Raw genomic sequence first — 16292 nt, forward strand, 5'->3', positions numbered from 1 at the left:
TAACTGCCCTTGATCCCACCTCATTAACATCATAAAGATAGGATTTTCAACACATAGGAAAATCATATCAGTTGATAAAATGGTGGACAATCACAAAACACTGGGAATCATAGACTAGCCAAGATGACAGATATTTTGGGGGGACACAATTCAATCCATGATAGGTGGTAGAAGTTTTATGGTAATTTTTATATTTTTACTCTTTTCACTAGGTATTTGGAGAGAAAGATTCTGTGAGGGACACTCAATTCAACATCTTTCACTCCCTTCTTTGGAACTAGTTTGTATATAAGAGAGCCTGAACAGAATGATCTAGGATTCTTCTTGAACTAAACTGAATTTTACAAATTGATTCTTCTAAAATATCTGGCTTTGGAATTAGAAAATTTACATTGTAGCCCAGGCTCTTGAACCAGGTGGCCATGAGAAATTAGCCAAGAAGTCTGATCTCTCTAAATATCTATTTCTAAGTTGTACAATGAGAAGCTGAACTTTCAACTCAAACCAAAAAACCAAACCTGTTGCTGTCCGTTCTGACTCAGAGTGACCCTGTAGGACAGCCCCATAGGGTTTTTTTTTTTTTTTAAACTGTACTTTAGATAAAGGTTTACAAAACAAACTAGTTTCTCATTAAACAGTTAGTATACACATTGTTTTATGACATTGGTCAACAACTCCATGACATGTCAACACTCTCCCTTCTCAACCTCGGGTTCCCTATTACCAGCTTTCCTGTTCCCTGCTGCCTTCTAGTCCTTGCCCTTGTGCTGGTATGCCCCTTTAGTCTTGTTTTGTTTTAGCCCCATAGGGCTTCTAAGGCTGTAATCTCTAAGGAAGCAGACTGCCACATCTTTCTCCTGCAGAGCAGCTGGTGGGTTCAAACTGCCAATCTTTCGGTTAGCAGCCAAGTGCTTAACCACTGTACCACTAAGGCTCCTTTCAGCTCTATATTTTATTATTCTATTTTTTAAAAAGTCAATTGCTTTCTTTCTACATATTTTAAGATGAAATTTAGACATAAGTTTAAAAGTTTAATTACATAGTGATTTCCTCACAGCCGCGTGTTGGAATCAATTCAATGGCAACCGTAAACAACAGTTTTCTCAGATTGCTTCCTAACAGTGGAATTCTGGAGGTCTAGCCACCTTCTTTCATTTTGTAGTCTCTCTGTTTCTTTCAGTCCAAGCAGGTAGCGTTTGTGCTGATACAAGTTCTTCAAGAATCTTGTGAATTTTACAGAGGTTCACTCCATTAGACTAAAGTCATGTCCACAAATCTTTTCAAGATAATCCCTTCTCTGACTTTAGCTTCTACTGAGATGGCTGAGGCACAATTCTCTTAAGCTTCCTCGAGGCTCTCTGGTTTGATTGAGATGATCTTTGAGGAACATCCTCTATCTCCCTGAAGGGTCCTTTGTATGGCAGAATACTCTGGTCTTCTATTAATCTTTACTAGGTTTCAGGAAAAGTTGTACAGCCACACCCTCAGCCTTTTCTCTATACCAGTTTTAAGCAGCTATTTTTTAAATTTAGCATCTTTTGCCATCTGGGTAGGCTCAGAATTTCCCAATTCATCAAGTCTTGGTTCTTTTTTAACAGTTTTTCTCAATTTATCTCTTTCCTCTTGCATTTTACTATAAACACGAAGAACAAATCAGGCTATGCCTTCAACACTTTGGAAAATCTCCTCAGCTAAATATATAAGCCTTCAGTATGGATTACACCTCAACTAAAGAAATAAAAATTGAATAGACCATTTGGCCTTCCAGAAGAACAAACAAATCTGTCTTGGAAGAAGTACAGCCAAAATACTCCTTAGAAGTGAGAACAGCAAGACTTCATCTCACATACTTTGGACATGTTAACAGGAGGGATCAGTCCCTGGAGAAGGACATCATGCTTGGTAAAGTAGAGGGTCAGTGAAAAAGAAGAAGACCCTCAACGAGATGAACTGACACAGTAGCTACAACAATGGGCTCAAATACAGCCACGACTGTGAGGATGGTGCAGAACCTGGAAGTGATTCGCTATCATTCAGAACTGACTCAAGGGCACCTAATAACAACAGCAACAAATATATAAGTTTATCATTTACAAGTTCTGCTTTCCACCTAACTGCAGGAGATAATGCCGCTCAGCCTTCTGACACTATATAACAAGGATCCCCTTTCCTCAGGTTTTCAAGTACGAGAATAATAAGTAATTTATTCAAAGGCTACTAGAATAAATGTTTGACTATGAACGTTAGCTTTCATATATATGTGTGTGTATATATATCTTACAAATTTAGAGCTAAACTCACTCAAGTAAACTATACTCATAAGATTTTTCCGTATAGTTAATATCAAAGCTCCAGAAAAGACAACATTAACACTACAGAATATATATAATGGGGGCAGCGGTGGTTCAGTGGTAGAATTTTTGCCTTCCATGCGGGAGACAGAGGTTTGATTCCCAGCCAGTGCACCCCATGCGCAGCTACCGCCATGTCGGTGGAGTCTTGAGTGTTGCTAGGATGCTGAACAGGTTTCAGTGGTGCTTCGAGACTAAGATGGACTAGGAAGAAAGGCCTAGTGATCTACTTCCCAAAAAATCAGTAAATGAAAACCCTATGGATCACAATGGTCTGATCTGCAACACATTATGGGGATGGCACGACAGATCGTGGCAGAATGTTTCCTTCTATGGTACATGGGGTTGCCATGAGTTGGGATGGCAATGAGATGGCAGCTAACAACATACAGAATATATGGGTTCTTTATCTGTATTACATTTTTATGAAGACAAATGGTAGACAGAATTATGAGTGGTAACTTCACATTTTTATGAAGACAAATGGTAGACAGAATTATGAGTGGTAACTTCACATTTTTATGAAGACAAATGGTAGACAGAATTATGAGTGGTAACTTCATAATCATAGTGTGCCAGGTTGTTTTTGGCACAGAAACCTAAAAGTAAGGAGGCAATGATATTTTGAGGAGGTGGAGAAAGAAGGAAGAGAAAGGACAATTATTTAAGAAATGTGTTAATGCAGAGAAAAAAATTCTGTAAGAGAAGGTGGATAGTTTTGTTCAGATCTAAACTTCATGTTTTAGAAACTATCTAGCACTTTTTTACTTTTTGTGAATACTCCTCAGAAATTTATCATACTGGCTGGCAAAACTAGATTACAAAATCAATTACTATAAACCAGCACATGTAAATGAGGTACATATAAAAATGGAATTATTTAGTTTGACCAAAGATAAAATTATGTTGTTTTCTATGGCTTCATTTTCTTTATGAAATAAATACAGTAAATACAGAATTGGGAACACGTAATTTGAAGTAAACAAAGCAATGCAGAATACATACCTTTTGATGACACCGTCATTTTCTCTTAAATTTGAAGTAAACAAAGCAACGCAAAACACATACCTTTGATGACACCGTCATTTTCTTTTAATTTACACCAATGTTATTTCTACACAAGGATGTATTTTCCACAGATGAACTAGTGATCACTCAGACCGAATACTGAGAACACTTTAAAATCACATCAAGAATTGCAGAACGTTCAATTTCTCGAAAAAAAATTTCTTTCTTTTTCCCTCTGACATGTTACCTGTACTTTTTATTTTTCACTCCTCTGAAAAACTACAAATGTCATTTTAAAAAGGCACTTATTCATGGTTGAAATTCTAAAAATTCAAAATTATAACAAGTTATCAATTCTCTCCCTAAAGGGTTAATCTTATCTACAAACTCATATGGATATATTATATTTACTATCACCTTTTGCTTTTAAACATGCTGAAATCACCTGGCTAAAATGGTATGGTTCCATGATAAATGAAGGTTCCACAAGATCAAATGCTCTCTGGTATAAATTCGATGCAATTTTAACCTTGGTCTAATAAATTTAAAAACAACCATAAAATAAAATACTATATCTTCATTTTAAAATATGCATCTACTCCAAAATCTATGTATTTATATTATTAAAATGCTTTTTATTCAGTGTAACTTAGAGATAATTATAGAACATAACTTACATCATTTCACAGATTTTCTCAGAATCTAAACAGCTATGTGGCATAATGCATCCCCCGTGTTTAAATAAACAGTGCAGACATTTATCTCCTGTGATTTGCAATGCCTTGGAAACCCTGGTGGAATAGTGGTTAAGTGATACGGTTGCTAACCAAAGGCTTGGCAGTTTGAATCCGCCAGGTGCTCCTGGAAACTCTACAGGGCAGTTCCACTCTGTCCTATAGGGTCGCTATGAGTTGGAATCGACTCTACGGCACTGGGTTTTGGTTGTGGGAATTAAGCCACAAATACGGACAAAGGGAGAATATCTCAAAGTACTAAGGTTAAGAATTCTCCCAGAAATACTTGAAAATCTTTAATTAAAAAGGATGGAAAGTATAATGAGGCCAGGTTACTTTTTGAACCTTTAAAATAATCTCATAGCAGGTCTGGAAAGGTACTTAGTCATGACTTAGGCAGCAGCACATATTCTCTAAGAGCCAATAATTTTTAAATATGTCAATAGGGTATAGGACTAGATGCTTCTTAATGTGTCACCTACTTTTAACCTGGAGAGAAAAAAATTAAATTCTATAAGGAGTTTGGATGACATCATGATCAATCATCTAATAAATGTTCAACACAGGAACAAATGTGTAGGATCCCAGGTCAGACCCTGTGAAGATTAAAATAGAATGCACAAAATAAATCATATATCATCTTCAAGGGCAACTTTAACAGATGAGAAAAAATTATACCTAGCTATTTAGGGCTTAGACATTTTGTAAAGGCATTATTACTATGTAAAAAATAAACAAAGAAAGTTATTGGGTTGATTATAGGTTAAAAACTGTGTATATGATATGCTATGAACATAAAGTGAACTTAGGCTATTCAATGAGATACTCACAGATTGATTGTAAGAAGGTTCCAGTATCACAGGTAATGACATTTTTCCTTGAAGATTCAATTTGGTTAAATAAAAAATCTTTTCCCCCACGATTTTTTCTTTTTTCATGCGATGTACACCATACAGTCTAAACCGAACTGCATAATTTCCAATCATCTCAGATTCAACATGATGAAATTTGAATGTTTCTGTGAAGACTGGGCATGGTCCTCTCTGGATGCTGGTTTTTGCTCTCTGTTTCTTTATAGGTAGAAGAACAAGGTGTACTTGCCATGAGTTGCCACCTGTCCTGTTATATGTTGGGATGTCTGTGACAGCTGTCACTGTTACCAGAAGCTTCTGTTCTTGTGAATCATAGTCAAAAGTCACATCCAGTGTACCATATTTAGCTTCTGGCTCAGGATCAAAAGTTTTAGGAAGCTGTGAAGACGATCCTTGAGCTGACATATCCTAAGAAAAGCAAATTTAAATATTTTAAGTTTTTAACACTATTATTTAATCTAGTAAGTAAATAAATAACTGATATTTCATTAGGAGGTCATATGAAAACAATTTTGAATCACTTCCACAAAGAAATTAACAGCAAACTATAATCAAAAGCTATAACTAAAGGGGCAAAGCAGTTTAAACAGGTAAGTAAAACTCAAAAACTTAGTATAATAAAGACAAATTTATAATTTAATATTCACATCACAATTTTAGAAACTTGTATATATATTTTTATAAATAAAAACTGAAAATGTGTACTCCAATGTATATCTGTTTCTTTTATAATAAAGGAAACCACTAAATTTTAGTTTCAACATTATAAACAATGCATCTGATAACACGATATTAGGCTGGAGAAAAAGAAAACATAAATAAAATTAGAATGCTATTAAAATTTTTGTTCCCATTTTCACGGTCGGTTCTAAAATGACCCCATCAGTCACAGAATGTAACCGCACTTGGACTCAAAAATCAATGGAAATATAAAATATGGAAGTATAAAGGTCTCAAGATACCAGCAGCCAAATATTTATTCTCCACAACACAGATCGTATTTACTTCAATTCTTAACTGAATTTAAAACTACATATTTTTTTCTAATACTAATTACTACTGAAAGTAGAAGAATACATATTTTTTGAAAAGATTAAAAAGACTGAAGCTATATGTTTTAATTATGGGATTAAAAGAAATTGTACCTATTTTACCTGCAACTGTCTCAATCCACCTATCTGGAATATAATGGGGTTTTAGCTAGTTACTGACAGTGTCAAACCCAGGTCTCTGACCTTTCAACTACACTACTTTGCCCCTCTAAGCATTTTAATAAATCGTAAATGTTTGTCCTTTTAAAATGTGGACCAATTTTTTAATTTGGCCATTATTCATTAATTTTCTAAATTTTTATTTAGTGGGTTATGGCACTTACTATTACTGACTCCAGTATCTTCCCTTCATCCATTTAGTCAACAGAACTCCCTGTGTGTTAGTTAGAAAAGCAATGCCTAGTAAGAGACTATACTTTCCAGTCTCCCCTATAGCTGACATGCCCATGTGACTCTGCTTTGGTCAATGGGATGGAAACAGAAGTTCTGTGTGAAACATACAGATCAGCTTTTACAAAGAAATTGCTTGCCCTCCACTCTCTCTTTTGCACTTGCCACAAGCAGATACACAGCTGGGATGGTGTCTTCGGCTGGGTTCTCTAAAGAAGCAAAACCAGTAAAGCATATAAACATATAGAGAGATTTGTATTAAGGAAACGGCCCACACGATTGTAGAAGCTGGAAAGGCTCAAGTCTGTGGGCCAGACTAGAGGCTTCTCTTGACTCATGTAGCTGCAGGGGCTGGCAAACCCAAGATCAGCAGGTCAGATAGCAGGCCTCTGGCTCACAGGCTACAGAGACTGACAAGTCCCATGATCAGCAGGTAACCTGGCAGGCCGTGGCTCACAGACTGCAGATGCTCATGAATCCCAAGGTTGGTAGGCAAGATGACAGGTAAGCTGCTAGCTCAAGTCCCAAGAACCGGAGGTCAGATGAACAGGAACCAGCTGCAGGGTCCAGAACGAGCAAAAGCTCATGAGCCTTGCCAGAAAGTCCACCAATATTGGATGCAGGCCACACCCCCAAGAAAATTCTCTTTCAACTGATTGGCTACCCACAGTATATCTCATTATGGAGGTGAACACGTTGTATTAGATCTCATCACAGAACTAATTGCATCGTTATACAACTGCCAAACTATATCACACTGCCAAACCACTGAGAATCATGGCCCAGCCAAGTTGATACACAACTTTCACCATCACAGTTCACCCCACGTCAACCTGGCACCTGTAAACATGTCCTTAAACCATACATAATCTCTGAATAAAGGCAATTTTAAAGTCATACTTGTGCAGAACATAATACAACGAACACGTATACAACTGAAAATGCTCTAGCCCTTATATTTTGTAAGTGAAGAAAACAAAAATATTTGATGCACACATACAAGGAAGAAATACTCATAACGACTACAGTCCTTGTTTCATGTGCTTGTAACTGGTAATCAGAACTACCTTCTTCCACCATTCATCCCGTCATTGCTTTGCCCTCAGCAAGCACCTCAGCTGATCGTGGTTCTTTGCCTGGTGGGGTGACCCAAACTTTCATTCCTCCAAAGGTCTGGGCCATTAGTAGTTATGTTGGAATTGGGCTGCTGTAGTTTTCCACTAACTTTAATCACGAGGCATGGTAGGGCTAAGAGACACCCTAAGGGATCTCCTGTATTTCAGACATACTCTTTTTTGCCTCCATTATGCAATATCAATCTGATTTCCTCTTGGTAATTGGAATCAATCATACCAGCCAGTATGGTAACTCCCTTCTTTGCCTGTTGATCCAGAGGCATAAGGAGCCCAAAGTGGCCAGGTGGCATTCTTAAATTCCAGTTCAATGGAATCAGTGATGTGTCTCCAGGTGGGAGCATTTCTCTCTTTGGAACTAAGACCTCTTGACCTGCAGAGAATAGGGTCATGGGGACAGGAAGCAAAAACTGTGTGAGTGGGTCTAGTAAGGTAATAATGAGTGCTGCCCAGCCTCTCCTTCATTCAAGGGGTTGTAGGTCTGTAAACTCACTCAAGTCTGGGAATTGATTGAGGGGTCGTGACTCTCTATTCTGGTGATTCGAGTTAGACTCTGGGTCTCTTTGGATTTTGGAGGTAACATATCTCTCATTTGAGTGTGCTTCTCCAGCCTATTTATCAAGTGACTCGAAAAGCTGCTAGATTTGAGTGGGGACCAAAACAAAAGAAGACTCTACAACAGGTTCAGGCTGCTGTGCAAGCCACTCTGCTGCTTGGGCCATATAATCCAGCTGATCCAAAGGTGCCTGAAGTGTCCTACTCTTTTGAGAAATAGCTTTTGGCTTGTTACTGGCCCTTAGCAGAGACTGACTGCTTAACCATGGGCCACCAGGTCACCATATGGCCTGAGCTGCCCATCATGAACTGGGTATTGTCTGATCCACAGAGCCATAAAGTTGGACGTGCACAGCAGTACTCCATCATTAAATGGAAACGGTACATGGAAATGCTACATACAAGCTCACACCTGAAGGCACAAGTAAGTTGCATGAAGTGTCCCAAATGTCCATGGTCTCCACTTCTGTCACATTACCTTTCACCTCCCAGTCTACACCTATGGCCTCATGGGTTGTTCCTTATGATCAGCTAACTCAGGAAGAGAAAACCCGTGCCTGGTTTACACATGGTTCTGTGCAACATGCAGACACCACTTGAAAGTGGACAGCTGCAGCACTACATCCCCTTTCTGTGACCTCATTACCACCAAGCAAGAAGAGAGCCAGGAGCAAAGCACATCCTTTGAACCCAGGGTCCCCGCACTGAGAAACTGCTAGACCCAGAAGAAGACTGATGCCAAGATCTTCCTCCAGAGCCAAAAGAGACAGAAAGCTATCCCTTGGAGCTGCCACCCTGAATTTGGACTTCTAGCCTCCCAGGCTGTGAGAGAATAAATTTCTCTTTGTTAAAGCCATCAATTTGTGGTATTTCTGTTATAAGAGCACTAGATAACTAAGACAGATGGTGTGGGTCAGCTTGAGACCATGTGAACTATGACAACACCCTAGGGCATGGCAGAGTGACAAAAGAGAAGGAACTGTGTCCCCAAATAATGCCATAGCGCAAAGGTATCTACTCACCCTGGGCTACCTGCTCATCTGTGGACTGTTGTTAAATGAAAGAGAAATGTTTCTGTGTTTTTAGCCATTGTATTTGGGGGTCTCTTTGTAATAGCAGCTTAACATGTACTCTGGCTATTGTACCTACTATGTACCAGGTCCTATTTTAGGGGAGGGATGCAGTAGAGAATCAAAAACACAAAGTCTTTGAACTTCATAAAGCTTATCCACTAATGTCTATTGTGATCCATTTAGTTTCATGTGGGGAGAGGAAAAAAACCCTCAGGGAAGAACGTACACTTTTTAATGCAGTATGACTAAGTCAGGTAAATACACTCTTGTTTTGTAAAAAAACAAAACAACACCCAAACCAAAACCAAACCTTACAGTGTAGAATAAAATGTTTTAATGTATTTCACTTCACAACTGGTAATTAAAGATTTTTAATAGCATGGCCGAGATATTTCAATTAAATAATTTCTAAAATACTGCAATAAGGTTAAGATTTTTATGGCAGTAAAATTTTTTGTAAGGTCCTAGCTAGTATTTCTGAATTTTGTTTCTCTTGGTGCTACCCTAATTTTTTATTCCCTGGGAAATCTGACAATTCTTATGAAAGCAGGTAAAAAAATCAAGCCAAATCTGCTACTGTTGAGTCAATTCTGACACACAGCAACCCTACAGGACAAAGCAGAACTGCCCCATATGGTTTCTAAGGCTGGAATCTTTACGGAAGCAGACTGCCACATCTTTTTCCCATAGTGTGGCTAGTGGGTACAAATTGCTGACCTTTCTGTTATCAGCTGAGCCCTTAACCATTGACCTGTTAGGGCTTCTGGTGAAGCCAGATAAAAGCTACTGATAAAAATAAAGCTACTTATAAAATGCAAATAGTAGCCTTTAGCTGTTTCCCTTTTTTAAACCAGATAAAGGCTACTATTCGCATCTGCACATAGGCAATAAGAAAACAATCCTTCCTTTCAAGGTGCCCAAATCAAAATTTTAAATGATCTTTAGCTAGCTGAACGTCATCAGTAGAGATTATCAACTTGCCATGGATTCTGTGAACCCTCTCTGCTCTTCTAGTCCAATCACATATGTGGACAGGCTCTTACAGCTACATGTTAGATTAAGCCAAGATGAATGTAAGGATTTTCTATTTGAAAAATGATATCTGTTACAAAGAATTTAGAAAAATGCAGGAGTGAATCTTACACTAACAGGCTATTTGCAGTCCACATCTCGGTATTTATGTAATACGCAGTTGCTGCACTGTTTGAACATATTCAATGTTTCTACAGTGGACATCAAACCGAGTAGGACAGAAGAAACTCATGAGAAGGGTTAACAGAGACAGCAAATTAGTAACTTATAAAATAGGGACAAAATGCATAACTACAGATAATGAGTAAGGGGGTAGCCTGTGAGTCACAGGCAGAGTTAAGAAGATGTGTTAAAGACAGATAGTAACTGGAGGCGGAGCCAGGATAGCGGAACAGACAGACGCTTCTGGCGAGCCCTCTTTACAACACAGACCTGAAAAAACAACTGAAACGAGTATATTTATGACAAGCTAGGAGCCCTGAACATAAAAGACAAGCTTAGAAAATGAACTGAGGGGCAGGGGGAGGAAGAGATGGTTCAGAAGCGGGGAGGAGTTACCGGACCTGAATCTTGGGGAGCCCTGGGGCACCATTCCCAGGAGCAGTGGTGGTGGGCTTCTACTAGCATTCGGCTGCAGTTTCCTAAGGGAGACGCAGCCAGCCACACAGCCTACTCGCACCTCTGGAAGCAGAAAATTACAGGGCTCTTGGCAAAAGCAAAGTACTTGTGTATATTTTACACCCCCAACCCCCTGCTCCCAAGCCAGCTTCAGCAGCTGACTTCCCTGGACCTGAGATAGGCCCTGTTGAGCGCCTAGAGCCATCCTCCTGGCCTTGCAGAGGAATAAATTTGCAGTTGGGGGAAAAGATAATTTGCCAGCTCCACTAAATTTTTTCTTTTTATACTAACTGGGGGAACTCAGGATAGAAGAGGCTGCTGTTCCAGCATAAACGGTCCGTGGACTTTGAGTATCTTTCCCCTCTGCATGGGCCTGTGTGGGCCTATTTTAGGAGAATAGGCCCTTGTTGGCAGACTCCAACCATTTGACCTGTGCGGCGGAGAGGTGAGTGTTTGATGTTTGACATTGTTTTTCCTATTAAAGGGTCCTCACCTACCCACGTCAGCAGCCTAAGGACTGGTAGCTCCACTCAGGTCACCCCGCCACTCGTGACAGGGGTCCAAGGATAACTGGTACTTCCCAGTCCTTACAACCAAAAACACTAGTTGCCCACGGTCCGTCTGCGGAACCCACCCACCTGTATGCTCTAGGCAACAGGGACAAGCTTTCCTCAGAGACAAGTGGGGGATGATTCTCAGCCCCCTGCCTTGTTCAGAGTGTGACCCCCTGCTGCAACCAGATGCCGGGTACACCAATCACCCCATCCCTCTAAAATTCTAGGACAGAGCCTGTACCACACACTTGATGATCAGCTACCTGGACACCTGGGCTGAATTCATACAAGAAAAGTGAATGGACTCCTAGGCTGATATACCTGATAACAGCTCTAGCCAGCTGGGGACTGGACGCCAGAGCTCCAAAGGTGAAAATAATCAAGCTAGCTCACTCAAGCAACCCATCTGCACATATCAAAATGAAACAAAACAAAGAAGCTATGACACAGTAAGCTAGAACAATATAATAACTTATAGATGGCTCAGAGATGACAGTCAATTTGAAGTCACATAAAGAAATAGATCATGATCACCTCAACAAGCTCTCAAAACAAAGAATGCAGGAATCTTCTAGATGAAAGTGCATTCCTGGAATTACCAGAGGCAGAATACAAAAGATTAATATACAGAACCCTTCAAGACATCAGGAAGGAAATGAGGCAATACGCAGAACAAGCCAAGGAACACACAGTAAAGCAACTGAAGAAATAAGAAAGATTATTCAGGGATATAATAAAAAGTTTAATAAGCTGGAAAAATCCATAGACAGCAATCAGAAATTCAGAAGATTAACAATAAAATTACAGACAAAATTAGACAACTCAATACAAAGTCAGAGGAGCAGAACTGAGCAAGTAGAAGCCAGAATTTCTTAACTTAAAGATAAATCACTTGGCACTAATATATTTGAAGAAAAATCAGATAAAAGAATTAAAAAAAATGAAGAAACCTTAAGAATCATGTGGGACTCTATCAACAGAAATAACCTACAAGTGATTGGAGTACCAGAACAGGGAGGGATAACAGAAAATACAGAGAGAATTGTTGAAGATTGGTTGGCAGAAAACTTCCCTGATAGCGTGAAAGATGAGAAGATATCTATCCAAGAAGCTCATCGAACTCCACATAAGGTAGATCTTAAAAGAAAGTCACCAAGACATCATAATCAAACTTGCCAAAAGCAAAGATAAAGACAGCATTTTAAGAGCAGCTAGGGATAAACGAAAAGTCAACTACAAAGGAGAGCCTATAAGAATAAGCTAGGACTACTCCGCAGAAACCATGCAGGCAAGAAGGCAATGGGATGACTTATATAAAAGATTGAAGGAAAAAAATTGCCAGCCAAGAATCATGTATCCAGGAAAACTGTCTCTTAAATATGAAGGTAGAATTAGGACATTTCCAGATAAACAGAAGTTTAGGGAATTTGTAAAAACCTAACCAAAATTACAAGAAATACTAAAGGGAGTTCTTTGCTTAGAAAATCAATAATGTCAGGTATCAACCCAAGACTAGAACACTGGGCGGAGCAATCAGAAGTCAGCCCAGACAGGGAAATCAAAAAATAAATGAAAAAAAAAATTTTTTTAAATGGTAACAGCGATCTCAGTATGTAAAAGAAGACAACAATAAAACAATAAAGAGGGACTAAGAAATGTAGTCATTGATCTTCCATATGGACAGGAAGATACGGCGATACAAAGAAATAAAATTTAGGTTTAAATTTAGAAAAATACAGGTAAATAACAAGGTAACCACAAAGCAGACAAACTATCCTACACACCAAAATAAAATACAAGAAAAAAATAGAAACTCAGGAGAACCAAAATCAACAACAACGAATATGAGGCAAGGACACTATATAAAGACAATATACTCAGCACGTAAAATTAAGTGAGAAAATGAAACTGTCAAGAAAGCACAGAAAAAGACACCAAAATGACAGCACTAAATTCATACCTATCCATAATTACCCTGAATGTAAATGGACTAAATGCACCAATAAAAAACAAAGTGTGGCAGAATAGATTAAAAAACATGATCCGTCTACATGTTACCTACAAGAGACATACCTTAGACTAGAAACACAAACAAACTAAAACTCAAAGGATGGAAAAAATACATTAAACAAACAACAATCAAAAAAGAGCAGGAGTGGCAATATTAATTTCTGACAAAATAGACTTTAAAGTTAAATCCATCATAAAGAACAAGGAAGGACACTGTATAATTAATAAAGGGACAATATACCATGAAGTTATAACCATATTAAATATTTATGCACCCCATGACGGGGGCAAGATACATAAAACAAACTCTATCAGCATTGAAAAGTGAGACAGACAGCTCCAGAGCAACAGTAGGAGACTTCAACACACCACTTTTGGTGAAAGACAGACATCCAGAAAGAAGATCAATAAAGACATGGAAGATCTAAATGCCACAATCAATCAAATTGACCTCATAGACATATACAGAACACTCCACCCAACAGCAACCAAGTATACCTTCTTTTCTAGTGCACATGGAACATTCTCTAGAATAGACCACATATTAGCTCATAAAGCAAGCCTTAGCAGAATCCAAAACATTGAAATATTACAAAGCACCTTCTCTGACCATAAGGCCATAAAAGTGGAAATCAATAACAGGAAAAGCAGGGAAAAGAAATCAAACACTTGGAAACTGCATAATACCCTGCTCAAAAAAGACTGCATTATAGAAGACATTAAGGATGGAATAAAGAAATTCACAGAATCCAATGAGAATAAAAACACTTCCTATCAAAGCCTTTGGGACACAGCTAAAGCCATGCTCAGAGGTCTATTTCTATCAATAAATGCACACATACAAAGAGATGAAAGGGCCAAAATCAAAGAATTATCCCTACAACTTGAACAAATAGAAAGAGAGCAACAAAAGAAACCCACAGGCACCAGAAGAAAACAAATAATAAAAATTAGACCAGAAATAAATGAAATTGGAAACAGAAAAACAAGTCAAAGAATTAACAAGACCAAAAGCCGATTCTTTTTAAAAATCAATAAAATTGATAAACCATTGGCCAAACTGACAAAGAAAACAAGGAGAGGAAGCAAATAACTCGAATAAGATATGAGACGGGCGATATTACAACAGACCCAACTGAAAATGAAAGAATCATATCAGATTACTATGAAAAATTGTACTCAAACAAATTTGAAAACCTACAAGAAATGGATGAATTCCTAGAAACACACTACCTACCTAAACTAACACAAACAGAGGTAGAATAACTAAATGGACCCATAACGAAAGAAGAGATTGAAAAGGTAATCAGAAAACTCCCAACAAAAAAAGCCCTGGCCCAGACAGCTTCACTGCAGAGTTCTACACCAAATTCTCAGAGAAGGGTTAACACCACTACTGCTGAAGGGATTTCAGAGCATAGAAAAGGATGGAATACTACCAAACTCATTCTATGAAGCCACCATACCCCTGATACAAAAACTAGGTAAAGACACTACAAAAAAAGAAAATTACAGAGCTATATCCCGCATGAATGTAGATGCAAAAAACCTCAAGAAAATTCTAGCCAACAGAATTCAACAACATATCAAAAAAAAAATCCACCATGACCAAGTGGGATTCATACCAGTTATGCAGGGATGGTTCAACATTAGAAAAACAATTCATGTAATCCATCATATAAATAAAACAAAAGACAAGAATCACATGATTTTATCAATTGATGCAGAAAAGGCATTTGACAAAGTTCAACACCCATTCATGATAAAAACTCTCAGCAAAATAGGAAGAGAAGGAAAATTCCTCAACATAATAAACGACATTTACACAAAGCCAATAGCCAACATCATTCCAAATGGAGAGAGCCTGAAGGCATTCCCCTTGAGATTGGGAACCAGACAAGTATGCCCTTTATCAACTGCTGTAATTCAACATTGTGCTGGAGGTCCTAACCAGAGCAGTTAGGCTAGATAAAGAAATAAAGGGCATCCAGATTGGCAAGGAAGAAGTGAAAGTATCTCTATTTGCAGATGACATGATCTTATACACAGAAAACCGTAAGGAATCCTCCAGAAAACTACTGAAACTAATAGAAGAGTTCAGCAGAGTATCGGGATACAAGAGAAACGTACAAAAATCAGTTGGATTCCTCTACACCAACAATAAGAACACAGAAGAGGAAATCACCAAATCAATACCATTTACGGTAGCCTCCAAGAAGATAAAATACTTTGGAACAAATCTCAGCAGAGATGTAAAAGACTTATTCAAAGAAAACTACAAAACACTGCTGCACGAAACCAAAAGAGACCTACATAAGTAGAAAAACATACCTTGCTCATGGATAGGAAGACTTAACATTATAAAAATATCTATCCTACCAAAAGCGATCTATAGATTTAATGCAATTCTGATCCAAATTCCAATGACATTTTTTAATGAGATGGAGAAACAAATCACTGACTTCATATGGAAGGGAAAGAGGCCCCGGATAAGTAAAGCATTACTGAAAAAGAAGAACAAAATGGGAGGCATTACTCTATCTGATTTTAGAACCTATTATACCGCTACAGTAGTCAAAACAGCCTAGTACTGGTACAACAACAGATACATGGACCAATGGAACAGAATTGAGAATCCAGACATAAATCCATCCACATATGAGCAGTTGATATGTGGCAAAGACTCCAAAATAGTTCAATGAGGAAAGACAGTCTTTTTAACAAATGGTGCTGGCATTATTGGATATCCATCTCCAAAAAAATGAATCAAGACCCATACCTCACTCCATGCACAAAAACGAGCTCAAAACGGATCAAAGACCTAAATATAAAATCTAAAACAATAAAGATCATGGAATAAAAAATAGAGACAACGTTAGGAGCCCTAATACATGGCATAAACAGTATACA

At 38.2% G+C, this 16292-nt stretch overlaps 1 protein-coding gene across 4 annotated transcripts in view; it reads right to left on the reverse strand.

The window, feature by feature from the left end:
* The window catches only part of SYT14 (synaptotagmin 14), a 437307-nt gene that overhangs the window by 116398 nt on the left and 304617 nt on the right, over positions 1-16292 (reverse strand). For 3 of the 4 annotated variants that reach the window (XM_064273242.1, XM_064273241.1, XM_023548406.2), the window contains one exon: positions 4924-5373. In XM_064273242.1, coding sequence (XP_064129312.1) covers positions 4924-5373 — 450 coding nt within the window. Of the gene's footprint in view, positions 1-2845; positions 4690-4923; positions 5374-16292 lie in introns of those variants that run through there. The other variant, XM_064273240.1, reaches the window with a different exon arrangement.

This window comes from Loxodonta africana, chromosome 20 (assembly GCF_030014295.1).
Source record: "Loxodonta africana isolate mLoxAfr1 chromosome 20, mLoxAfr1.hap2, whole genome shotgun sequence".
Classification (NCBI taxonomy): domain Eukaryota; kingdom Metazoa; phylum Chordata; class Mammalia; order Proboscidea; family Elephantidae; genus Loxodonta; species Loxodonta africana.